At 40.8% G+C, this 26979-nt stretch overlaps 1 protein-coding gene across 3 annotated transcripts in view; it reads right to left on the reverse strand.

The window, feature by feature from the left end:
- The window catches only part of DOK6 (docking protein 6), a 602763-nt gene that overhangs the window by 398714 nt on the left and 177070 nt on the right, over positions 1–26979 (reverse strand). For 2 of the 3 annotated variants that reach the window (XM_056521474.1, XM_056521476.1), the window contains exon 2: positions 7935–8042. The exons of the other annotated variant lie outside the window; for it this stretch is intronic. In XM_056521474.1, the coding sequence (XP_056377449.1) occupies positions 7935–8042 (108 nt within the window). The remainder of the gene's footprint in view (positions 1–7934; positions 8043–26979) is intronic. 3 annotated transcript variants of the gene reach the window in all.

Consider the following 26979-nt stretch of genomic DNA (forward strand, 5'->3'; position numbering starts at 1 on the left):
AGCCACCTTTTGCTCTGATTACTGCTTTGCACACTCTTGGAATTCCCTTGTTGAGATTCAAGAGGTAGTCACCTGAAATGGTTTTCACTACACAGGTGTGCTGGTGTGGAGGAGGAGGTGTGATGGTGTGGGGGTGCTTTGCTGGTGACATTGTTGGGGATTTATTCAAAATTGAAGGCATACTGAACCAGCATGGCCACCACAGCATCTTGCAGCGGCATGCTATTCCATCCGGTTTGCGTTTAGTTGGACCATCATTTATTTTTCAACAGGACAATGACCCCAAACACACCTCCAGGCTGTGTAAGGGCTATTTGACCAAGAAGGAGAGTGATGGGGTGCTGTGCCAGACGACCTGGCCTCCACAGTCACCGGATCTGAACCCAATCGAGATGGTTTGGGGTGAGCTGGACCACAGAGTGAAGGCGAAAAGGGCCAACAAGTGCTAAGCATCTGTGGGAACTCCTTCAAGACTGTTGGAAGACCATTTCAGGTGACTACCTCTTGAAGCTCATCAAGAGAATGCCAAGAGTGTGCAAAGCAGTAATCAAAGCAAAAGGTGGCTAGAACCTAGAATATGACATATTTTCACACTTTTTTGTTATGTATATAACTCCACATGTGTTAATTCATAGTTTTGATTAGTGTTGCTCGCGAATATTCGCAATGCAAATTTTATTCGCGAATATTGCATATTCGCGAATATATCACTATATATTCATAATTACGAATATTCGTTTTTTTTTTTTTATTATCACAGCACACATCACAGTGATTATCCCTCTCTGCTTCCAGCTTGTGTGGTGTAAAGAAGGCTCTAATACTACTGTGTGAGACTAGTGTGCGAATTTTCGCATATGCGAAAATTTGCATATGCGAATTTTCGTATATGCGAATTTTCGCTTATGCTAATTTTGTATATGCTAATTTTTGCATGTGTTAATTTTCGCATGCCCAAATATTTCGCATATGCGAAAATAAGACGAGAATATTACGAATATGCGAATATTCGCGAATATCTGACGAATATTCGTCCATATATTCGCGAATATTCGCGAATTCGAATATGGCCTATGCGGCTCAACACTAATGCTCTCTACTGACATCTCTTCTTGTCTCGGGAACTGCACAGAGTAGAAGAGGTTTGCTATGGGGATTTGCTTCTACTCTGGACAGTTTCAGAGACACGTGTCATCAGAGAGCACTTAGACAGAAAAGAACAACTCAACTTCAGCAGCTCATAAGTACTGAAAGGATTAATATTTTTTAATAGAAGTAATTTACAAATCTGTTTAACTTTCTGGAGCCAGTTGATATATAAAAATATTTTTTTTCCTGGAATTCCCCTTTATTGCTTTGAATTTGCTGTGCAAATTTAACATCCCAAATCAGGGATAGCACTGTCATTACTGTCACAGTACCAATATGTAACTAGGGGCAGCAGTCCTCCAGTTTATAGGGCATTTTGGCAACACTAAATTTTAAATACATCCTTTGTTATAATGTAATATAATAAGCATAAATTGTACATATGTCAAATTTATGAGCTCTTAATAAAAAATAAAATAATTTTATGGACTCTATTTAACATAACATGATGCTAAAAATGAGGCCCACACAAAAGGGTCAAGAACACATGCATTTTCAGCATAAAAGGTTTATTTATTTAAAAAATAATAATAAAATAAAATACATACAAATTGGGTATCAAGGTAATCATTACTGACCTGAAGCATCAAGATAAGATGTAAGTTTGAACACATGGTGAACAGCATTTTTTTAAATTTCATCTATTTCATCAATTTTTTCAGTTGCACAGCATTTTATAGAAAAAAAATGAAGGGAGTCATTACAAAGTAAGATTGGTCCCACAAAAAACAAGCCCTTATATGGGTAGATGAAAAATGTAAGAATTATGGCTTTTAAAATGCAAGGTGGAAAAAATAATAATGCAAAAATGAAAAATCGCCTGCGTCCCGAAGGGGTTGTATCTATTGTAGACATATGTATAAGGTACATGAAACTGCTGTTCATGTGTCACATTTAAGCAGGAATTATATTCAGTCGAAAACGTGCAATACTTATGCATAAGTTGCCAGGATATAGGTAGAATGACTCTTTTTTGATATTTTATAGTACAGTGGTCCCTCAAGTTACAATATTAATTGGTTCCAGGATGACCATTGTATGTTGAAACCATTGTATGTTGAGACCATAACTCTATGGAAACCTGGTAATTGGTTCTGAAGCCACCAAAATGTCATCCAAAAATAGGAAAAAGTGAGGATTAAAGAAAAATAAGTAGATAACTAATATAGATAAAGCAAATCCTTCCATATAAAAGTAAGAAAGAGCTGCTGGGAGCTGTAAATCACTGTCTATGTCAGTGTTTCCCAACTAGAGTGCCTCCAGCTGTTGCAAAACTACAACTCCCAGCATGCCCGGACAGCCAAAGGCTGTCCGGGCATGCTGGGAGTTGTAGTTTTGCAACAGCTAGAGGCACCCTGGTTGGGAAACACTGGTCTATGTAAAGGACAGGAGCTTCTTCAGGGTCCTGTGCAGTACATGCAATGTCCTAAAAATGTAAAATGGAGCCGCCCTCACCTGGTGTCTAAAGGAGCAGCTAACCCTGGAACAGGTAAAGAGTACAGAACATGTAATACCTCCCTGTACTGTAGGGGGTGCTACCAGACACCAGTCAGTGCATGCACTTCAGTAATACAGGGGTTTTACCAGTAAATGCCCATTCTAATTGGTCGGTTCTTCCGGCCATTGACAGGTATCACAGATCTGGACTGTCTGTAGCATTGTATGTTGAGTCTGGTTTCAAGTTACAATGGTCCAGAAAAGACCATTGTATGTTGAAACTATTGTATGTTGAGGCCATTGTAAGTTGAGGGATCACTGTACATAAAGCAGGTCAAGGAGTGTTGTTATTATTTAATCACACTAGAAACTTATGTCAAGTGAACTTGATTTATTTCTATCTTATAAAGCAGCCATATGAGGAATGGATTCTTACAGTGACTCAAGGGTCACATACATTTTAAAGTCTGATGAACAATTTAGTAACAATTTGTTCTCATTGATCCCACAAGACTGACACAATGGCAGATCTGAATGAATCATTATTGAGATTTTAGATGAAACTATATTAACTGTAAAAAAAAAATGAAATATAAAAAAAAATGTAATTTAGGAGAACAAGCTTAACAGGCACTTTATAATTTGAAAATAGTTACCTTAATGGTTTTTTGTTTTTTGTGTTTTAATAATATAGATAAGTAAATATTAAAGGGGTATTCCAGGCAAAAACTTTTTTTTATATATCAACTGGCTCCGGAAAGCTAAATAGATTTGTAAATTACTTCTATTAAAAAATCTTAATCCTTCCAATAGTTATTAGCTTCTGAAGTTTTCTGTCTAACTGCTCATTGATGATGTCACATCCCGGGAGCTGTGCATGATGGGAGAATATCCCCATAGGAGCTGCACAGCTCCCGGGACGTGAGTCATCAGAGAGCAGTTAGACAGAAAACAACAACTCAACTTCAGAAGCTAATAACTATTGGAAGGATTAAGATTTGTTAATCGAAGTCATTTACAAATCTGTTTAACTTTCCGGAGCCAGTTGATATATAAAAAAAAAGTTTTGGCCTGGAATACCCCTTTAATTCTCATGTAAAATGTAACAAAGCTGTTAAAATTTAAAAAACTTACATTTAATAATATAAAAGGGAAAATATTAATACAATCAGGACTAAAAAAGATGTGTCTCTCATCGTTAAATAAATCAGATTTAGGGTACATTCACACATGCAGGATCTGCTGTATGTTTTCCTTGCATATTTTGTGCAGCTGATTTTGCTCCCGTTAACTTCAATGGGCAGCAAAATCAGCTGCACAAAATATACAGCAGCTCCAGTACATGTAAACGTACCCTAAGGGTATGTTCACTTGTGCATTTATTTGCTGCAGATCTGCTGCAAATTTTCTGCGGCAGATTTTACTGCCCATTGAATTCAATGGATAGCAAAATGTGCTACAGCAGATCTGCAGCCAAAAAAATGCATGAGTAAATGTACTCTAAATCAAGATTAAAATAATCAAGGTTAAATAAAGGGCCAGTGCCCTTCTGTGCCAATGCGAGCCACCAAATTGGCCGACATAATTGTTGACTGGTTAAGTGCAGAGACTGAAAAATACCTGTACATAGCAATGTTTAGTTGGCCAGTTCAGCCAACTAAAAAAATAAATAAAATAAAAAAGTATTTACTGTCTTTAAACCTTTTCAGCTTTTAGGCTATGTTTATTTTCTGCCATATTTTATTTAAAAATTTTGAAATATTTGTGTCCATTTTTTCTAAATGATTGCGTTCTATGTACGTTTCTAGGAAAGTGGTTGTCTGCGCAATATAAGGACATGCATATAAAAAAAATGCATGTCAGTTGTTTTTACAGATGTAAAAAAATAATGCCCATTTTTTGTATACTGTGTGCACAGACAACCAATTTCCAAAGAGCAGATTTTGTACAAACAGATGCACATTGTCCACATTTATTTATTTATTTATTTATTTATTTAATTAAATAAGCCTAAAAGTACACTCTGTGAATTATCCCTACTCTGTGAATTATCCCTAGAATTTAACTGTAAAATGACATCTCTAAACCTGCAGCGGAGCAGATAACTGATACCACAATTTATATAGTATTGAAGCCACCAACAGACTTTCTATATGAATACTTTAAATATTCTGAAGAAAAAGTGAGAATCTGTACAAAAAGATTTTCACAGAGTACTTGTCGTTCATAGAAAATGCTCAAATATAAAGCCATTGTTGGAGACACAAAATCACATAATAGCCAACTTTCACTAAGAGGCAATAAAGTCCTCTTCAAGTGAAGAGAAAGCTATTGGACTATGTCAGTTTGTTCTCCAGAAATGGAGCACTGGAAAGTCAGGATGGTAATACATTTTTACATTCCTGGACAATCCCTTTAAGTTGAACAAATATAATAAATTATATAAAAAATATAAAATAATTTAGCAAATAACAGAGAAAACATTGTTAACACTAGAGGAAACTCTGCTGCCATTGAGTACACATAAAACCAAGCTCTGAAAAGTATAATATAAATAATGAAGCTAAAATTCTTAAACCATGAAGAGGCCAAGTCAAGACCTGAATCCAATAAACAGTAATAATTGTGACTGGATTTAGATTACATACAGTGTGCATGTCAGCTGACATATCATTATCAATTTTGAGAAGAAAATTGTGGACAACTACTGAGTCCAAATCATCAACAAAGACTAAAACATGATAATACTGTCATATGTGCCTCTAGTAACCCAGCTGGACATGATGAATAATTATTAATAATTATTAACATGCAGATAACAATTCATTTCTAAAGTGTTTATCTAAGAATTAATGTCAATTAAAGGGGTACTCCAGTGGAAAACATTTTTTTTTTAATCAACTGGTGCCAGAAAGTTAGATAGATTTGTAAATGACTTCTATTAAAAAATATTTGTCCTTCCAGTACATATTAGCAGCTGTAGGCTACAGAGGAAATTATTTTCTTTTTGAATTTCTTTTTTGTCTTGTCCACAGTGCTCTCTGCTGACACCTCTGGTCATGTCAGGAACTGTCCAGAGCAGCATAGGTTTGCTATAGTGATTTTCTCCTGCTCCGGACAGTTCCTGATACGGCACCAGGTGTCAGTAGAGAGCACTGTGGACAAGACAAAAAAGAAATGAAAAAAGAAAATAATTTCCTCTGTAGCATACAGCTGCTAAGAAGTACTGGAAGGACAACATTTTTAATAGAAATAATTTACAAATCTGTTTAACTTTCTGGCACCAGTTGATTTAAAAAAATGTTTTCCCCCGGAGCACCTCTTTAATCCTAACTAAATCTATAATGTTAAACCAGAATAACACAATAAGCACTTGCATGCCAAGCTATGGTCACACAGTGTATTTTCAGGCATATTATGAAAATGTCTCCATAAAATACTGAATATTTTACAACCTATTTTTTTTTTTTACATTATTGTGCTCTATGTAAGTCTATGGCATATTGGTTGTTTGTGAAGGGAATATGTGTATATATATATATATATATATATATATATATATATATATATATTTCATAGGTGGCATGGCCTGCTATGTGCTGAACCAGTCACACATTAACTTAGCTACATCCCTAACTGCTGCCTCAAGGGGGATTTTTCTCCACTGAATGCCAAATAACCCAAGATGCCTTCTTAGAGGCAGGAGCCTTTCCATTGCATCTCTCCACTCCAGCTGATCCTGCGTGTGTCATGGGGACTGTGGTCCTTGCCTCACCCCCTTAAGAGACTCCTGTGCCTCCTCCTAAAGAGATATTCCCCTCACGTGCATTATTGGACAACCAGGATAGCCCTCTCTCACCCCCTTAGGTGCTGAGACCCCCTGACTCCCCTCTGTAGTCTTTATGCACCTCTCCAGTTTTCTGGGACTTCTCCAGCTATACATCATGGCCTCTGGATGTGGTAATCGCCCTGCACAAGCAGTCTGCAAGTCACACCCATGTGCGGACCTTCTGTTAGGCCATCTAAAGCTGCCCTGCGTCCCCTTCCTGGGGAGCAAAACTTCAACAAGTGTAAGCTGCATATGTTCTACAGGCTCACCCTGAGAAAAAGAGCTCCTAACGTTTCTTAAAACTAAAGAAGATCTTTCCTCTCTAGCTTCTGACCTTAAGGATGCCTGAGACCAGGACCACTAAGTTGTGAAAACTGACAATGAAGTGTTCATTGATCAAGTTTAGAACTTAGAAATTTACCATTATTCTATTCAACAAACAGTATCCGACCAGCAGGAAACAGTGACTCAACAAACAAAGCAGCAGCGTCTTATTTCTCACTTTGATGATTTGGAAATTTGTTGTTATTGGAACAATATTAGAATTAGAGGACTGCCAGAAGCCACTCATCCTCCAGATTTGCTGCCGACCTTGCTAGACATCCTTAATCCTATTCAGAGTAGGTTGGCCAAATAACCTAATGGAATTGATCAAGCCTATAGAGCCCTACAGCCCCCTAGTGCTTTTGTATGCCTTTTTGGTAAGCCATGTTAAAGGGCTACTCCGGCGCTAAGACATCTTATCCCCTATCCAAAGGATAGGGGATAAGATGCCTGATCACGGGGGTCCCGCCGCTGGGGACCCCCGTGATCTTGCACACAGCACCCCGTTAGGACCCCCGCAATCAGGCATCTTATCCCCTATCCTTTGGATAGGGATTAAGATGTCTTAGCGCCGGAGTACCCCTTTAAGTTTGGTATAGTTGTGAGACTTGTATTTGTGTTACCTTTGTATGCCTTTTTGGTAAGCCATGTTTGACTTGGTGTAGTTGTGCGACTTCTACTGGTGTATTTGTGCAACAAATATAGACTTTTTGCATTGAAAAGTACATACAAAAGATAGTTTCTAAAAAAAAATGCTTTCCATTTGGAACCATCAAAAGTTGCCCACTTCGACAAAATTTTCCTAATAAATTTTCCCTACAATTTACATTGTTCTACACTAAGAAAATGCGTTAAATGGACAGCCTCGCTTACCATATAATGTATAATAATGTCATGTAAAACACATCCAAAATCACATACAGTAATAAGTTGTGTGAATAACACTTGCTGGATGTGTTTTGAAAACTTGTTTGTCATTATTTAGTCCACCCTATTTAGAACTGTCACATTAATTGTAACAGAAAAAATATAGGTAACAGATAACATATAGGTATAGTAAAATCTAGTTTAAACTATTGGTACATTAGTAATATGATTAGGAATCAAAGCACAGTTTTACTCTACATTTCAACTCTTATATGCAAGAAATGTATTATGTACAGCAAAAATTACTTTTATGTCAGCAGAAACTTACTTTATGAAATGTCCTAAAGTAGGCGGCTTTTTCATCTGGGAATTTTTCTAGCCTTCTCGGTCCTTTACTTGAAGCTTTCTTAAAAACTAACCAGCAGCGTCTATAAATCTAAGAATAAAAGTATAAATAAATACATTTTGATTTTATATTAACAAAAATACAATACTCTCAGTTCTAGATCATGCTCAGAGTTTAAGTTACAAGGAGGCATTGCTGAGTCCCAGCATGCGTGCCTCCTCCCTCCTCCACCCCTCCCTGCCGAGCAAGATTGATTTGCAGGGTTTGGTTTCTAGCACTGAGTCCTGACCAACAATCTGTCAAGGTAGGGAGGGGTGAGGAAAGGAGGAGGTTTGTATGCTGAGACTCAGCAATGCATCCTTGACACTTGAGTTCTGAACATCAAGAAGATAACAAAAATATTAACTATAAAATAGCATGAGTGGATCATTTTTGGGTTATAGGAACCTTATAATAATTCATTGGCCTCACTCACTGTGCTTTTGTGACCATACAACAGAATGTTAACATTCATATACAATGTTGTTTTAAGCATACTTCTTTCTGCTGAATTTCACTATTCACCCAACATTACTAGACGACAAGGGCTTTTTTGGGGTAAAAATTTACAAAATGCCACAACATATATTTATGGAAATGCCTATTGTGCTTACATTTTAAGCACAATCTATGCATACATATTTGCACATCCTGCAAGACTTTGTAGGAGAAACAAAGGGCGTACCTAGGTGCATACAATGGTGGATGTTCTGTAGAATTGTTGACACTGCCATATTGTAAGCTGACATGAATACATGGATACTGAGTCACCCTGATGGTCTAAGTGTAAAGTGCTGCATTAGAGACACGTTTGTTCCTATAATTTATTTTCTTTTTGTACTACTGTGCTAGTGTTTACACTTTATTTTGTAACATTTTATAAGCGCTAGAGGAACCTTAAGCTAGGGATGGGTTCCAGTGGGACATGGGTCACTCTTTTTAGTGCAAGTCCCCCAGCTACATGCCACAAAGCCAGGGTGGACCCAGCTTAAGGCAGCATAAATAAATGTTGCACGGTCTGTTTCATAGGGTCCTGTTAATTAGGGCAGGGACAGGGAGGGCCACTGTACCTTCATACAGATCTACCATCTGATAACTGTGAACTAAGCCTGACCAGACTTCATACTATATGTCTATGGATTTTCTACAGCATGTGCAAATCTATATGCATACATTGTACCCCACACAATTGTGACTTCCAAGATAAATTATAGCATAGCTTTTATTAAATCTCAGTACTTCTGGTTTGGATTTAATTATTGCTTTCTTTATAAATGTATCATATCTAAGAACAGGACTTGGTAAAACACACATACTGACCCAGCTTTACTAAGATAGTATGACTTTCAAAATTCCTACGCATTACTTTATTTTGCTTTTATACTAAATACACAATAGAAAACAGTGTCGGAGCAATCGCCTCAAAAACATAAGCTTGAAAAATAAAGCGTCTTTATTGAGCTTGCAACTTGACATCTAGCAGGGAGGTGGGTAGATGGAATGTAGGATGGGTGGGTTCAGCCGGTGGGTGACGGTCTGTCTTGCGCTCCTCGCGCTTCGTCCCCCACCAGCTGAACCCACCCATCCTATGTTCCTTCTACCCACCTCCCTGCTAGATGTCAAGTTGCAAGCTCCATAAAGACGCTTTATTGTTCAAGCTTATGTGTATGAGGTGAGTGCTCTGATGCTGTTTTCTATTGTGTATTTATGCTGATCCTTTGCTTAGTCTGTGAGCCCCATACAACGCACATACAAAGGCTACGTACCGTGAATACGGCTCATGCTAGTCCTGCAAATACAGGATTGCCATAGTGGCTTATAAAGTCTGGACTGTGCAGGTTCTACATTCGCTTTGGATATTTGCATCCTTTTTTTATACTCTTTTAAATTTTTTATGTTGACTTCTTGGTTAGCATATTTGGTTGGTTTTCCCTGAAAATTGACTAAAATTAAGTTGGTCAGCTCTGTGCAAAGTAGCTGCACCAGTTTGCGTCAAATTGCAACAAAACTGTAGGTAAACCCTTAGTTAATATCTCAAAACATGTGAGAATACATACCCCTTTCAGGGTTACTGAGCTGCTTTGCTAGTCTTAGTGCAAAATCAGGAAAAACCCGACAGAAATACTTTGTCTGAAAAACTCAAGACACATTAGGAATGCAAAAAAATAACTCTAGAAAAAGTGTTAACTTTCTGGTTATTAAATCTGGGCCAGTTACTGTATTTTTTGCCAAATTTGAAAAGCCGTTGTTGAATCATACAGAACATATTTTTGTTATAATCGGTTTTACGTAACACAGCACTTTCTTTAACAGGCATTCTGCTTTTGTTGTATCTCAGAAGAATTATCACTATTTGTTCAAATGGTAATGTAGTTCGAAATTCTACTACAATAAATATGCTCAACATCCCAGAATTCTAATTATCAGTATTTTCTCCAGTCTACAAAATTGACAGGAAATGTTCTCATTATTCTTATTATGTCATTCCAACAATGTTGTCTGGAAATATTACATCTGAGCAAATCCCACAGTAGAAAAATTTATTTTTTAGATTCCTGGATTCTTCAAAGACTGATTCATTGTACAGTAGACAAGAAGCAACTGTATGCACAGCTTACGGCTGTGTTCACATCAGCGTTAGGCAAATCCATTAGGAAATGTTTGTTATTGTCATCTAAAGGAGGTAATTATCAACAGATATGAAACTGATGTTACCAGAAGTCAAAGATTTTTGTTAAAAATTAAATATAAAATAACAGTCAATTAACATCTATTATTATTTGTTAAAACATAATTTAACACAATAATGTCAGTTATTTCTTAACCATTTCTATTCTGTTTTTCTCTGAGCATGCTCAGTAGTAGGGATGAGCATATCGAATCGGACAAATCCGAATTTGTTACGAATTTTAGGAAACATTTACTTAGCAACAAATCCGAATATCGCGGCGATACGATCGCACAAACCGCTTCAATAAACCCCATTTAGTGCGGTCCAGGCTTCAGGGCATCTAAAATGGTGGATCCATATATAAGGACATGGGGCAAGGAACTCTGGGAAGGCGGCAAGGCGGGTAGGCTGGTTGACATTGAATCACATGCAGCATGTGGCCTATCAGCAGCCAGCCACCCCTGTGATGTCACAGCCCTATATAATCTGCAGCCATCTTGCGGCCAGTCACATCAGCGTTTTATTTCAGAGAAAGGGTCTCACTGCAGGGAGAGAAAGAGCATTGTGTGCGTTGCACAGAAAAACAGCTTCACAGCAGTGATTCACCACAAGCCCAAATCATTGCATGAAAGCACTGACAGAGAAAGAGCGAAAGTACACTTTTGGGTGTAATACGCAGCAACTTCACTGCTGCAGTGGGGTGTACAGCAACTCTAAAGCTTAAAGGGGCAAATTAGGCAGAGCAGTAAAAGCCATTGTCACCTGCTATTAGTGCCTAATAGTACTGTACTGGGCTCTACTACACAGCGTTTCTGTACTGCTGCAGTTGGTTGTACAACAACTGTAAAGCTAACGGGCCAATTAGGGTGAGCAAGAAAAGCCATAGTCACCTTATTACAGTGCCTAATACAGGTTGCTTAGCGGAGCTTATAGTCCTCTCATATCTGTAACCTGTGCGTACATAGGTGGTTCACGTTTTATTTTTTCCTGAAAAACAAATTTTGGCCTAGTTACTGTGAAAGGCCAGGCAAAGCTACACCCTTGTTTCTGTAGCCTTATACTGTTTTAAGCTGATCGTATTGTCCAGCTCTCATAAGAGTGTAGGTACACCTACATGGTGTACATTTTTTCCTAAAAAACTACCCTGCTCAAAAAAATAAAGGGAACACTTAAACAACACAATGTAACTCCAAGTCAATCACACTTCTGTGAAATCACACTGTCCACTCAGGAAGCAACACTGATTGACAATCAATTTCACATGCTGTTGTGCAAATGGAACAGACAACATGTGGAAATTATAGACAATTAGCAAGACACCCCCAATAAAGGAGTGGTTCTGCAGGTGATGACCACATACCACTTCTCAGTTTCTATGCTTCCTGGCTGATGTTTTAGTCACTTATGAATGCTGGCGGTGCTTTCACTCTAGTGGTAGCAGGAGACGAAGTCTACAAACCAAGTGGCTCAGGTAGTGCAGCTCATCCAGGATGGAATATCAATGCGAGCTGTGGCAAGAATGTTTGCTGTGTCTGTTAGCGTAGTGTCCAGAGCATGGAGGCGCTACCAGGAGACAGGCCAGTACATCAGGAGATGTGAAGGAGTCCGTAGGAGGCCAACAACCCAGCAGCAGGACCACTACCTCTCCCTTTGTGCAAGAAGGAGCACTGCCAGAGCCCTACAAAATTACCTCCAGCAGGCCACAAATGTGCATGTGACCACTCAAACGGTTAGAAACAGACTCCATGAGGGTGGTATGAGGGCCCAACGTCCACAGGTGGGGGTTATGTTTACAGCCCAACACTGTGCAGGACGTTTGGCATTTGCCAGAGAACACCAAGATTGGCAAAGTCGCCACTGGTGCCCTGTGCTCTTCACAGATTAAAGCGGGTTCACACTGAGCACATGTGACAGACCTGACAGTCTGGAGATGCTGTGGAGAATGTTCTGCTGCCTGCATCCTCCAGCATGACCGGTTTGGCGGTGGGTCAATAATGGTGTGGGGTGGCATTCCTTTTGGGGGGGCCGCACAGCCCTCCATCTACTTGCCAGAGGTAGCCTGACTCCCATTAGATACCAAGATGAGATCCTCAGACCCCTTCTGAGACCATATGATGGTGCGGTTGGCCCTGGGTTCCTCCTAATGCAAGACAATGCTAGACCTCATGTTGCTGGAGTGTGTCAGCAGTTCCTGCAAGAGGAAGGAGCACATCTGGGACATCATGTCTCACTCCATCCACCAATGCCACTTTGCACCACAGACTGTCTAGGAGTTAGGGGATGCTTTAGTCCAGGTCTTGGAGGATATCCCTCAGGAGACCATCCGCCACCTCATTAGGAGCATGCTCAGGCGTTTTAGGGAGGTCATATGGGCACGGGAAGGCCACACACACTGCTGAGCCTCATTTTTACTTGTTTTAAGGACATTACATCAAAGTTGGATCAGACTTTTCATCTTTGATTTTTAGTGTGACTCCGTATCTAGACCTCCATGAGTTGATAAATTTGATTTCCATTGATGATTTTTGTGAGATTTTGTTGTCAGCACATTCAACTATGTAACAACAAAAGGTGGAATGGAGCAACGTATGGTTCATTCTAATAGGTGGGAGTAAAAACTTCCCCTATAAGGCCCTACTCTAGCATTATTAATTCCCTTCTTTGCAAGTGTTACTCGTCCAAAAAAGGGCGGCCCCACACAGGAACCTCTCCCTATTTCCAACTAAAAACCTTGGGAAATAACAGTGTTTTTAGGTGGAAATAGGGAAAGGTTCCTGTGTGGGGTCGCCCTTTTTAAGACGAGTAACACTTGCCAAGAAGGGAATTAATAGTGCGAGAGTAGGGCCTTACAGGGAAAGCTTTTACCCCCACCGGTTACAATGGACCATATGTTGTTCCCTTCCACCATTTAGAGGTCTTTGCATCACATCAATACTTGGTGGTGTAGGTGGCAAATGGTATTTTTTACCCACCTTTCCTTTTGTTAGATTTAAAAAAATGTTTGGGTCCATATATTTTATCCTAAGAAAAGTTACCTTTTAGCTAATACGTATCCTCAACACTTACTTGTGCACACCAACACTTTGTCAAAAGAGACCGTTTTCTTCTGCCTACCTGTCTCAACTACTATTCTGATACTGCCACCTGCCTGATGCCACACATCTGAGGCCAAGTTCTCCTTCTTTCACCCACCTTCGTCACTGGGTATAGGTATTAACAACCACCACCCCACTCTACCAAAGTGTACCAAAGTGCACAGCAGCGTCGACGTGTGGAGCTGTAACTATGATCAGGGACAATACATGTCCTTTACGGCCCTCTGGGTGAATGCGGTTCCTGCACAGCCACAACAGCAACTTGGACAGGTCCACTTCCTCCTCCATGCTCTCAGGCCGTTGGTCCTGCAACAGTGTGCGACTCCGCCTCCTCATCCTCCACCATGTCCTCAGCCTCCACTGCACGGACACGTCTTAGTGCCCCCCCAGCATACCATGGTGTCACGCTATCCTTCACATGCTTTGCCTTGGTGAACGGAGTCACAAAGGAGAGGAACTGCTAAAAGTAATTCATGAAGAAAAAGAATCATGACTTACTCCAAGAAAACTGGAAATGGAAACCATGGTGACTGACAACGGGAAGAACATCTTGTCTGCGCTGCGTCAAGGAAGCCTGAACCATGCGCCCTGCATGGCACATGTGTTCAGTCTGGTTGTTAAGCGGTTCCTGAAGTGTTTCCCCATCTGCAAGACATCCTAACAATGGGAAAAAAACTTTGCATGCACTTCAGCCAGTCGTACACCGCAAAGCCCACCCTCCTTGAGCTGCAGCATCAGAACGGCATCCCCCAACGTAGTCTGATTTGCGCCTTTTCGACACTTTGGAATTCCACCCTCCAAATGTTGGACCAACTATATGAACAGAGAAAAGCCATCACTGATTTCTTGATGATCCAAGCAGATAGGGGGACTCGCCTGTGTAACTTCAATGTGAACCAATGGCAGCTCATACGTGATACCTGCCGTTTGCTCAGGCCTTTTGAGGAAGCCACATTATTAGTCAGTCACCAGGATTACGGGATGGACAACGTCATTTCACTGCTTGATCTACTAAAACAGATGTTGGAAACAATGGCTTTGTCAGGGCACTGGAGATGTGGCGCCTACATCTCGAGGCCACCTGAGCCCTGTGGGGGCTGAACTGGAGGTGGAGGGAGACATTGGATCACAGGAAAGGTTTTGCAAAATGTTTTCTTATAGAGCTGCAGCAAGTTTTCGGCCACAGCGCAAACTCCTAGCGGGAAACTCACCGTAAACCCCCGCCAGTGCGAATGTACCCCAAAAACACTACACTGCACTACACTAACACAAAAGAAAGGGTAAAACACTACATATATACACACACAGGTACACTGACCCCCCCCCCCCCCCCATTAAAAATGAAAATCATCTCGTACGCAGTGTTTCCAAAATGTAGCCTGCAGCTGTTGCAAAACAACAACTCCCAGCATTTCCGGACAGCCAGGCATGCTGGGGGTGTAGCAACAGCCGGAGGCACCCTGTTTGGGAATCACTGGCGTAGAATATTTTTGATATCGGAGGCAATTGTACAGCTTGCATCAAATGCACATGGCGTTCTCCCACTTCAGAGCCCTGTCATATTTCAAAGAAACTGTTTAGGGCCACATATAGGGTATTTCTGTACTCAGGAGCAATTGCGTTAAAAATTTGGGGGCGGGGAGGGGGGCTTTTTCTCTTTTTACTCCTTATGAAAAGGAAAAGTTGGGGTCAACACCAACTTGTTAGTGTAAACAAATAAAAAATGTTACACTAACATGCTGGTGTTGCCCCATACTTTTCATTTTCACTAGAGGTAGAAGAAAAAAAAGGGTAAAGTGAGCCTTAACACCCCACAGGTGTTTGACGAATTTTGTTGAAGTTGGGTGAGAAAATGAAAAAAACATTCATTTATTTTTTACTAAAATGCTGGTGTTACCCAAAATTTTTCATTTTCACAAGGGAAAATAGGAAAAAAAAAAGCCCTCAAAATTTGTAACCCCATTGCTTCTGAGTAAGAACATACCCCATGTGTGGATGTAAAGTGCTCTGCGGGGCGCACTATAATGCTCAGAAGAGAAGGAGCGCCATTGGACTTTTGGAGAGAAAATTTGTATGGAATTGAAGGCCATGTGTGTTTAAAAAAGCCCCATGGTGCCAGAACAACCCCCAACACATGTGACCCCATATTGGAAACTACACCCTTCACGTAATGTAATAAGGGGTACAGTAAGTATTTACACCCCACAGGTGTCTGACAGATTTTTGGAACAGTGGTCCATGAAAATGAAAAATGTAATTTTTCATTTGCACAGCCCACTTTTCCAAAGATCTGTCAAATGCCAGAGGGGTGTAAATGCTCACTGCACCCCTTACTAAATTCTGTGAGGGGTGTATTTTTCAAAATGGGGTCACATGTGGGGGGGGGTCCACTGTTATGGCACCATAGGGGCTTTGTAAACGCACATGGACCCCAACGTCCATTCCAAACAAATTCTCTCTCCAAAAGCTCAATGGTACTCCTTCTCTTCTTAGCATTGTAGTTCGCTCGTAGAGCACTTTACATCCACATATGGGGTATTTCCATACTCAGAAGAAATGGTGTTACAAATTTTGGTGGGTTTCTCTCCTATTACCCCTTGTAAAAATGTAAAATTTGGGGAAAAGCCAGCATTTTTGTGAATTTGTTTTTTCATTTACACATCAGGCTTTAACAAAAAGTCGTCAAACACCTGTGGGGTGTAAAGGCTCACTGTACACCTTGTTAAGTTCTTTGAGGGGTGTAGCTTCCATATTATTATGCCATGGGGGGTTTAATTTGCTGTTCTGGCACCATAGGGGCTTCCTAAATGTGTCATGCCCCCCAAAAACCATTTCAGCAAAATTTTCTTTCCAAAAGCCAAATGTGACTCATTTTCTTCTGAGCATTGTATTTTGCCCTCAGAGCATTTTATGTCCACACATGGGGTATTTCCTTACTCCAACAATATGGGGTTACACATTTTGGAGGACATTTTCTCACATTACCCTTTGTAAAAACTTAGTTTTTGGGGAAAAAAATGCATTTTAGTGAAAAAAAAACTTCATTTACACATCCCACTTTAACGAAAAGTCGTCAAACACCTGTGGGGTGTTAAAGCTCACTGGACCCCTTGTTACATGCCTTCAGGAGTGTAGTTTCTAAAATAGCATGCCATGTGTTTTTTTTTTTTTTGGCACCCTAGGGGCTTTGTAAATGCGACATGCCCCCCAAAAACCAGTTCAGCAAAACTCACTCTCCAAAATCCCATTGTCGCTCCTTTCCTTCTGAGCCCTTTAGTGCACCCACAGAGCACTTTACATCCACTTATGATGTATTTCCTTAAATTGAGTTAAAAATTTTAGGGGGCTTTTTCTCCTATTACCCCTTGTAAAAATTCAAAAACTGGATCTACAAGAACATGCGAGTGTAAAAAAATGAAGATTTTGAATTTTCTGTGAAAGACCTAAAGGGTTAACAAACTTTCTGAATGCCATTTTGAATACTTTGAGGGGTGCAGTTTCTATAATGGGGTAATTTATGGGGAATTTATAATTTGAAGTCCCTTCAAATGCACTTCAAAACTGAACTGGTCCTTGAAAATATCCGATTTTGAAAATTTCATGAAAAAATTTGAAAATTGTTGTTGATCTTTGAAGCCGTCTGATGTCTTCCAAAAGTAAAAACATGTCAACTTTATGATGCCAACATAAAGTAGACATATTGTATGTGTAAATCAATATAACATTTGGAATGTCTATTTTCCTTACACGCAGAGAGCTTCAAAGTTAGAAAAATGCTACATTTTCAAATTTTTCATGAATTTTTTGAATTTTTCCCCAAGAAAGGATGCAAGTATCGGCACAAATCTACCACTGACAAAGCAGAATATGTCACGAAAATCGGATCCGGAAAAGCATCCCAGAGTTATTAATGCTTAAAGTGGCAGTGGTAAAATGTGCAAAAAATGCTCTGGTCCTTAAGTTCATAATGGGCTGTGTCCTTAAAGGGGTTCTCCAGTGCTTTAACATCTTATCCCCTATCCAAAGGTCTGATTACGGTCTACCGCAGGGACGACGGCGTGTGACGTCACGCCTCCGCCCCCGTGTGACGTCATGCTCCACCCCTCAATGCAAGCCTACGGGAGGGGGCGTGACACCTATTGTCTTGTCAGGCTGTTGCCACCTCAAGGCTGAATCATTCTGCCTCCATATGTTCTCCTCTTGCTGCCGCCAATTCCAGGCTGTGTCATTCTGCCACATTATGGTCTCCTCATGCTGCTGCCACCTCCAGGCTGTGTCATTGTTCCACCACATGGTCTACTCATGCTGTTGGCACCTTAAATTAAACTTTTAAAATTTTAATCTAATTTAAATCTTCAATTAAAATTTTACAAAATATATTTAATCTTTTCTATTGTGAGGCCCTATGGTCTCGACGAGCTTCTGCCACCTCTAGGCTCTGTCATTGTGCCGCCATGTGACTCCTTGTTATATTGGGTTTTATGGTTATACAGCATTAGTTTAAACTATACGCTTCGGGCACCCAGGACATTAAACTTGTGAATCTAATCAAAATCTTAAATTTAAATAAAAAAAATCAATGTCATCTTTTCAAGACTGAGGCCCTATGGTCGTCAACGTCATAAATTACCTGTGGAATTACCACAATAATCCTATGAAACAGGTTGGAGCGATAACAATGAACCATAACTGATTAAATGAAACATTCGCACTTTCACAGTCGGGGCAGGGGTTGGGGCAGTGATGCACGATGTGAGTTGACTGGCCTTTTATAGCACTGTAGATGCCCCTGTTTGCCTCACCCAGAAATTGCTATGCAAATGAAGCAGCTTTAGTAGTTATAATGAAATGTTGAATTGGGTTATTATTAATTATGCTGAATTGGATTCATGAGAAACTGTAAACCTTAACTGAACTAAAGAAAAGAACTGCCATAACTCTAGCTATTGAAGATGTATGGCCATCTAAATATGGAATCTTAGAAAAACTAAAATAAAACAGAACACAGTATAAATACTGCTGAAACAATGGACATATTATTGAACCATGTCTTCAACTATCAGTAAAGCCTGGTAGAACTTTAAAGAAATACAGAATAGTAAATAATAAATAATCACATACGAATTACATTATATGATGGAAAAGAACCATTTTAGGTTTTGCTAGGATGCACAGCTTGCCTTTGAATTTTTCTCATTTTTGTTGTCATGGAAAGTTGTCAAGTACATTTTACAAATTCCAGGTGTGAATAAGCAAACATTTACAGAAATTGCAGAGTTTTGTTACAAAATCATTTTTATTTACTTTACAATAAAATGTAAAATCACATACTTCCTATTCACACAATTTACACAATGACTGGCAGTAGAAAACATCCCAGCTGCGAAATGGAACAGAAAACAATTTCTTCTTTTCACAAAGGACACAGAAGACGAAAACATAATGATATCCAGGTGCTCCCACTTCATATATGCTCTTCATCTTACAGTTCTTTTTACATTCTGTTTTATTAGAATATTCACAACATACAAAATCTCACTAGAAAATGCAGATAGTGGCAGGTCACCAGAATATTGTCACGATTCGGCTTACAGGTTGTGGATCCTCTGTGTCAGCGAGGGATTGGCGTGGACCGTGCTGGTGGACCGGTTCTAAGAGGCTACTGGTGTTCACCAGAGCCCGCCACAAAGCGGCATGGTCTTGCTGCGGCAGTAGCAACCAGGTCGTATCCACTAGCAACGGCTCAACCTCGCTGACTGCTGAGAAGGCGTGGGACAGAAGGACTAGGCAGAGGCAAGGTCAGACGTAGCAGAAGGTCGGGGCAGGCGGCAAGGTTCGTAGTCAAGATGGATAGCAGAAGTTCAGGTAACACAGGCTTTGGACAACACTAAACGCTTTCACTGGCACAAGGCAACAAGATCCGGCAAGGGAGTGCAGGGGAAGTGATGTGATATAGCCAGGGAGCAAGTGGAAGCCAATTAAGCTAATTGGGCCAGGCACCAATCATTGGTGCACTGGCCCTTTAAGTCTCAGAGAGCCGGCGCGCGCGCGCCCTAGAGAGCAGAGCCACGCGCGCCAGCACATGACAGCAGGGGACCGGGACGGGTAAGTGACTTGGGATGCAATTCGCGAGCGGGTGCGTCCCGCTGTGCGAATCGCATCCCCGACGGCCATGTCAGTGCAGCGCTCCCGGTCAGCGGGACCGACCGGGGCGCTGCAGGGAGAGAGACGCCGTGAGCGCTCCGGGGAGGAGCAGGGACCCGGAGCGCTCGGCGTAACAAATATGAATCATCTTAGTTGCAAACTTACATAAACATAATACAAAACACATTTTACTATCCATCAATTGTATTAAGCACACAATCATGAATATTAAAAGGGTATTCGGCACTTGCACAGTTATCTCCTATCCACAGGAAAGGGACAACAAGATGATCGGACACAGCTGATGGGATTCCCCACTGGTTACAAAGATGGAGGAAAACTGTCCTTCTAATGAATTGAGCACGTGTGTAAGTGCTCCAACCAGGAAAGCTGGCTACATCTTAATGCTGTGCTAGTGGACAATAATAAAAATCCAGAAACAGACAGTAAAATAATAAAAAGTGTAGTTTATTTCATAAAACACATGTGGATTAACAACGGACTATGTGTTTCAAGGGGGGAATCCTCTCTTCATCAGGTGTTTTTTTTTTTTTTTTTTAAGGACGTGATTAAGAGTGGAGTTCCCCCCGTTAAACACATAGTCTGTTAATTCACATGTGTTTTAGAAAATACATTTTTGTTTATTATTTTAATGACATATGCAGTGTTTTTTATTATAGTCAACTAGCACAGAGCCAAGAAGTATTCAGCTTTCCTGTGGAGCATCATAGCACCTGTCTTCATTCCCTGAAATGTACAATAATAATTTAATCGACTACATGTCATTACTCAGTATATAGAAAAACAGTCATTACAGTGAAACAATGGCTGCTGGAAATGTTAATATCACCAGACATATAAAAATGGTTCTTGTTAAAGGGGTACTTCAGTGCTTAGACATCTTATCCCCTATCCAAAGATACAAAGATAGGGGATAAGATGCCTGATTGCGGGAGTCCCGCTGCTGGGGACCCCCGTGATCTTGCACGCGGCACCCCGTTTATAATCAGTCCCCGGAGCATGTTCGCTCCAGGTCTGATTACCGGCGATCACAGGGCTGACGGTGTGTGACGTCACGCCTCCGCCCCTGTGTGACATCATGCTCTGCCCCTCAATGCAAGCCTATGGGAGGGGGCATGATAGCGGTCATCGGTAATCAGACCCGGAGCGAACACGCTCCGGGGACTGATTATAAACGGGGTGCCGCGTGCAAGATCATGGGGGTCCCCAGCAGCGAGACTCCCGCATTCAGGCATCTTATCCCCTATCCTTTGGATAGGGGATAAGATGTCTAAGCACCGGAGAACCCCTTTAATACTAGTTCAGGATCAAAGTTTCAGTACCATGGAGAGCAACAATGAAATGGTAGAAACCTAAAGGGTTTGTATGGTAATATCCAGTTTATCTATAATGAAAAGTTGTACCATGTTTCAGGATACTTTCTATATTAATTCCTCAAGGTTTTTAAGGTCTGTGTTTGTGGTCATTCAATAGGAATTTCAGTGTTTAGTCCCAAGGAATAAAAACCAGTATCATGTAATGCACAGGTTAATGCTACTTCTTCTAGAATATGGTCAACACACTGAACCAGGAGCTTTGTCAGGGTCCTAAAACATTTGAAGAATGGGCCCTGTGTGATGCATTTTGCTCAATAAAGCTAAATTCACATCTGAAAAGTATATATATATATATATATATATATATATATATATATATATATATATTTATATGTCCTATGCTCAACAAAATACAAAACTAGATTAAAATTAAAGGAAAAAATGTGCCTTCAATGCAGCATTTCACAATGAGGGAGATTGAGTATCCAAGTGTTTTTTTTTATTTTTTTTATTAATATTTTATTCAATTTCCATCTCATGAACACAATTCCATACACAAACATATTATAAAATTACAATTAAACTATAATATATCCCCCCACCCTTCTCCCCATCCTCCCCACAGACAGAGGGGGAAAAATCACATTGAGAAAGAGGTATTAAACCTTGAAATGCGTTTGTTTATATTGGTGAATAAAGTATATTGTCACGATTCGGCTTACAGGTAGTGGATCCTCTGTGTCAGCGAGGGATTGGCGTGGACCCTGCTGGTGGACCGGTTCTAAGAGGCTACTGGTGTTCACCAGAGCCCGCCACAAAGCGGGATGGTCTTGCTGCGGCAGTAGCAACCAGGTCGTATCCACTAGCAATGGCTCAACCTCGCTGACTGCTGAGAAGGCGTGGGACAGAAGGACTAGGCAGAGGCAAGGTCAGACGTAGCAGAAGGTCGGGGCAGGCGGCAAGGTTCGTAGTCAAGATGGATAGCAGGAGTTCAGGTAACACAGGCTTTGGACAACACTAAACGCTTTCACTGGCACAAGGCAACAAGATCCGGCAAGGTAGTGCAGGGGAAGTGATGTGATATAGCCAGGGAGCAGGTGGAAGCCAATTAAGCTAATTGGGACAGGCACCAATCTTTGGTGCACTGCCCCTTTAAGTCTCAGAGAGCTGGCGCGCGCGCGCCCTAGAGAGCGGAGCCGCGCGCGCCAGCACATGACAGCAGGGGACCGGGACGGGTAAGTGACTTGGGATGCGATTCGCGAGCGGGCGCGTCCCGCTGTGCGAATCGCATACCCGACGGCCATATCAGTGCAGCGCTCCCGGTCAGCGGGACCGACCGGGGCGCTGCAGGGAGAGAGACGCCGTGAGCGCTCCGGGGAGGAGCAGGGACCCGGAGCGCTCGGCGTAACATATATCTTGTTACTTCATTTGTTATAACGTTATAACATTTGTTATCGGTTGGATTGCACCCGACAGAACCCGGCGTTTTCCTCTTCAAGCATTCATGTTTTTATAGTGGCATTCATTGAGAAGGTAATAACTAACTATCGGTGCTTCTGCCATTATTTGCACCAAGGCATGTCCTGGTACTTCACCCAGAAGTTAGTGGCCTGTTACGGAGACAGACCTGCAATTGACCTGCCTTCTGGTTGCTCCCCCTAAACAATATACAGACACCACAGGAAAATAATCCCCTTGGCCACTCTGTCATAGTCATGTGGCTGGTGACAGCCTGATCCACACCCTAACCTTAGAGGACTTGACTCTGAAGGTTGTGTCTACTTGTCATGAGGACAAATAGCACATCCTCCCGGCTGATTCATCTGTCCAGCTCCACAACACTGGGATCAGCACTCAGTTACTGAGCTGGCTAAGAGTAAGATCCCAGTGTTTAGAACCTGGGCTCTCTGTACTTAGTGCAGCAATTCATTACACTTACTGAGCATATAGTGTCGAAATTCCTCCATTGGGTGGATTTGTGGTCTAAGCACAACTATATCTGGTAGGTGTCCATCTTACCAGCTTTGCAATTTTGCCTTTATCTGGCAGGCTTCAAAAGGTGCCTGTTTTTCTATTTCTTTTATAGTGCCATTTGGGGGATCAGCACTCGTACCCACTGTAGCCTCTCGAAACCCTCTCAGGGGAAGTCGTTTTAGAATAAAAACAGCATGATCTACTTGCATATAGAGAATGCTTAGCCAGCCTTGGCCTACTGTCAAATCTTAACACTTTAAAGAGGTTTGGTGCACCATCGTTCTTTACACCCCAAATAGTGACATACATGAATTATTATACCACAGAATGTCTCACAGAAGGTCTCACAGCTGATAAGGCATAGCAGAGGCATGAGATATAAATAGATTCAAGAAGAAATAGGCCTACCAGCAATGTTCCTAGAGCCCCCCCCCCCCCCCCCCCAAACTAACTAATCTTGCAAAAAAAAAAAAAAAAAAAAACACCTAAAGCACTCTTAGACTGTGAGAATTAAGAGTCTCTGGTGCAAGGAAGCCCAAATTTAATGTTTGTCCTAAATTCTAAGCATCTTTTCTGGAAGAAACAAGTCAAGTCTGGAGGAAACCAGGCACTGCTCATCGCCTGCCAAACTACAAGCTTTGGGGTGTTTTTCAGTGCCTGAGATAGGGAGACTGGTTAGGGTTCAGGGAAAGCTGAATAGAGCAAAGTACAGAGGGATTCTTAATGAAAACCCGATCCAGAGTGCTCTGGTCTTCAGACAGAGCCATAGATTTACCAATGCACACAGCCAAGACAGCACATCCTTAAGAGGCCCAGCCAGAACCCTGACTTGAACACAGTCAAACATCACTGAAGAGACCTGAAAATGGTTGTCCACCAACAAGCGCCATCCAACCTGGCAGAGTTTGAGAGGACCTGCAGAGAAGAATGGCAAAATCCCCTATGCAAACCTTGTGGCATCATACTCAAGAAGACTGGAGGCAGTAATCACTGCCGAAGATGCTTCAACTAAGTCCTGTATAGCAACAGTGTTACTAGCATATGTTTGATATGTCTTTGTGCGTCAATTCATGAAAGTGTTAATCCACAATAAAACAATAATTATACTTGTAATAATAGTATTTTTTTTTTTTTTTGCAATTCAGCCTTGCTAGCATGGGGTTGTGACACAACACTGCATACTTGTATTTTGCTTCCCTCAAGCATATGAATAATTATGCAAATGACATAAAAGTATGTACTGTAGCTATTTGAACATAATAATTCACAACTGTTCAGTTAGCATGCTAGAATAACATCTTTATAAGCAGCCCAGAGTAATAACATATTTTTATTGCTTCATGTCAACAATGACCTCCTGAAATGATTACAATTACCATTTAGAATGAGAGGAAAGAGACCTAGTTCAGCAACCTTTACAGGCATATTAGTCACACTATAAATCAAGCTTACATATCACAAATAGTATGAATTAAAATAAGTCAAGAGTTCAATCGGCCAATGATACTCCTGTAAATATAACACATAATGGCCTTGTGGTGTACCACATTATAACTTTCTTCTTTTAGGATGCTGCTACAGAATAACTGACCCTGAGTGTTTTGCCAGTGTATTTACTAAGGCTTTTAAAGCTACATTATACAACTCTGGTAAAAGATGGTAAAAATTTGGGCAGCCCACCTCCACTCTTAGTTACTGTATTTACTGTATTTGTTTTTACTCTTAAAGGTCACAGCCCACTTTGGCCTTAAAGGTGGACTCCACTGGAAAAACTTTTTTTTCATATTACCGTAACTTGTGCCAGAAAGCAAGAGAGGATGAATAGTGACTATTGGCTGTAGTTATCAGCCAAAGCGAGCGGAAGAAGCATTGGAAATAGCATAAAGAACACGTCCATTGCACAGAAAGGCTGATTAGCATTTTCCTTTTTGAACAATTACAACAGAATGACTGCACAACTTTTTATAATGTAAAGTGCATTTCAAGCAGCATTGCACTATGAACCTGTATATTCAGGTTAGTGCAGGCGATGCTGCTGTCAGATCCCCTTTAAGGCCCCAAATATGTCCTAAAATATTAAGTTAGGGATCATTTTGTCAAAACAAAGCATCAAAAATTACTATTTAATTTTATTTAATACAAAAAAATCTTAGAAGACACAATGAGAGTTATTTACTAACGTGTTCATGATGGTTTTTCTCGGGTTTGTGGCTGAATTTCGGCGCATATTGTTTCACCACTTTTCTCAGAAAACCCAAAGAGGGGGCGTGTCCTCCTGGGAAAAGGGGCTATTTGTACTTTAGCATGTTTCCCACGATGCTTCCTTAGGGGGTATGGTCAATAATGCGTTCTGCCAAGTTTAAAGCATATCTGTTACTCACTAGGTCATGCAGATTCTTTACATTTTTTTATGTGTCTAGCCTCTGTATTTGGCTTACAAATGTTCTGCTTCTCAATCATTCTGACATGGACTGCTCAGGAAGGGATGTGCCTGTCCAAGGTAAGCACTGAGCCTGCCCTCACTCATCATACAGTCATGGCCGTAAATGTTGGCAACCCTGAAATTTTTCAAGAAAATGAAGCATTTCTCACAGAAAAGGATTGCAGTAACACATGTTTTGCTAGACACATGTTTATTCCCTTTGTGTGTATTGGAGCTAAACCAAAAAAAGGAGGGAAGAAAAGCTAATTGGACATAATGTCACACCAAACTCCAAAAATGGGCTGGACAAAATTATTGGCACCCTTAACTTAAAGGGGTACTCCGGGGAAAACCTTTTTTCTTTTAAATCAACTGGTGGCAGAAAGTTAAACATATTTGTAAATTACTTCTATTAAAAAATCTTAATCCTTCCAGTACTTATTAGCTGCTGAATGCTACAGAGGAAATTACTTTCTTTTTGGAACACTGATGACATCACGAACACAGTGCTGACATCTCTGTCCATTTTAGCAACCATGCATAGCAGATGCATAGCAGATGTATGCTAAGAGCAGCATGGTGGCTCAGTGGTTAGCACAGCTGCCTTGCAGTGTTGGGGACTTGGGTTCAAATCCCACTAAGGACAACAATAAATAAAGCGTTATTATTATTTTAATAACGTCAGCAGAGAGAACTGTGTTCGTGATGTCATCAGAGAGCATTCCAAAAAGAAAAGAATTTCCTCTGTAGTATTCAGCAGCTAATAAGTACAGGAAGGATTAAGATTTTTTAATAGAAGTAATTTACAAATATGTTTAACTTTCTGCCACGAGTTCATTTAAAAGAAAAAAGGTTTTCACCGTAGTACCCCTTTAATATTTGGTTGCACACCCTTTCGAAAAAAATAACTGAAATCAATCACTTCCTATAACCATTAAAAAGCTTCTTACACCTCTCAGCCGAAATGTTGGACCACTCTTCCTTTGCAAACTGCTCCAGGTCTCTCTTATTGGAAGGGCACATTTTCCCAGCAGCAATTTCAAGATCTCTCCACAGGTGTTCAATGAGATTTAGATCTGGACTCATTGCTGGCCACTTCAGAACTCTCCAGTGCTTTGTTGCCATCCATTTCTGGGTGATTTTTGATGTATGTTTGGGGTCATTGTCCTGATGGAAGACCCAAGATCTCAGACGCAAACCCAGCTTTCTGACACTGGGCTGTACAGTGCGACCCAAAATCCTTTGGTAATCATATTTCATGATCCCTTGCACACAATCAAGGCACCCAGTGCCAGTGGCAGCAAAACAACCCCCGAAACATCATTGAACCTCCACCATTTTTCAC

Source organism: Hyla sarda, chromosome 5, assembly GCF_029499605.1.
Source record: "Hyla sarda isolate aHylSar1 chromosome 5, aHylSar1.hap1, whole genome shotgun sequence".
NCBI lineage: Eukaryota > Metazoa > Chordata > Amphibia > Anura > Hylidae > Hyla > Hyla sarda.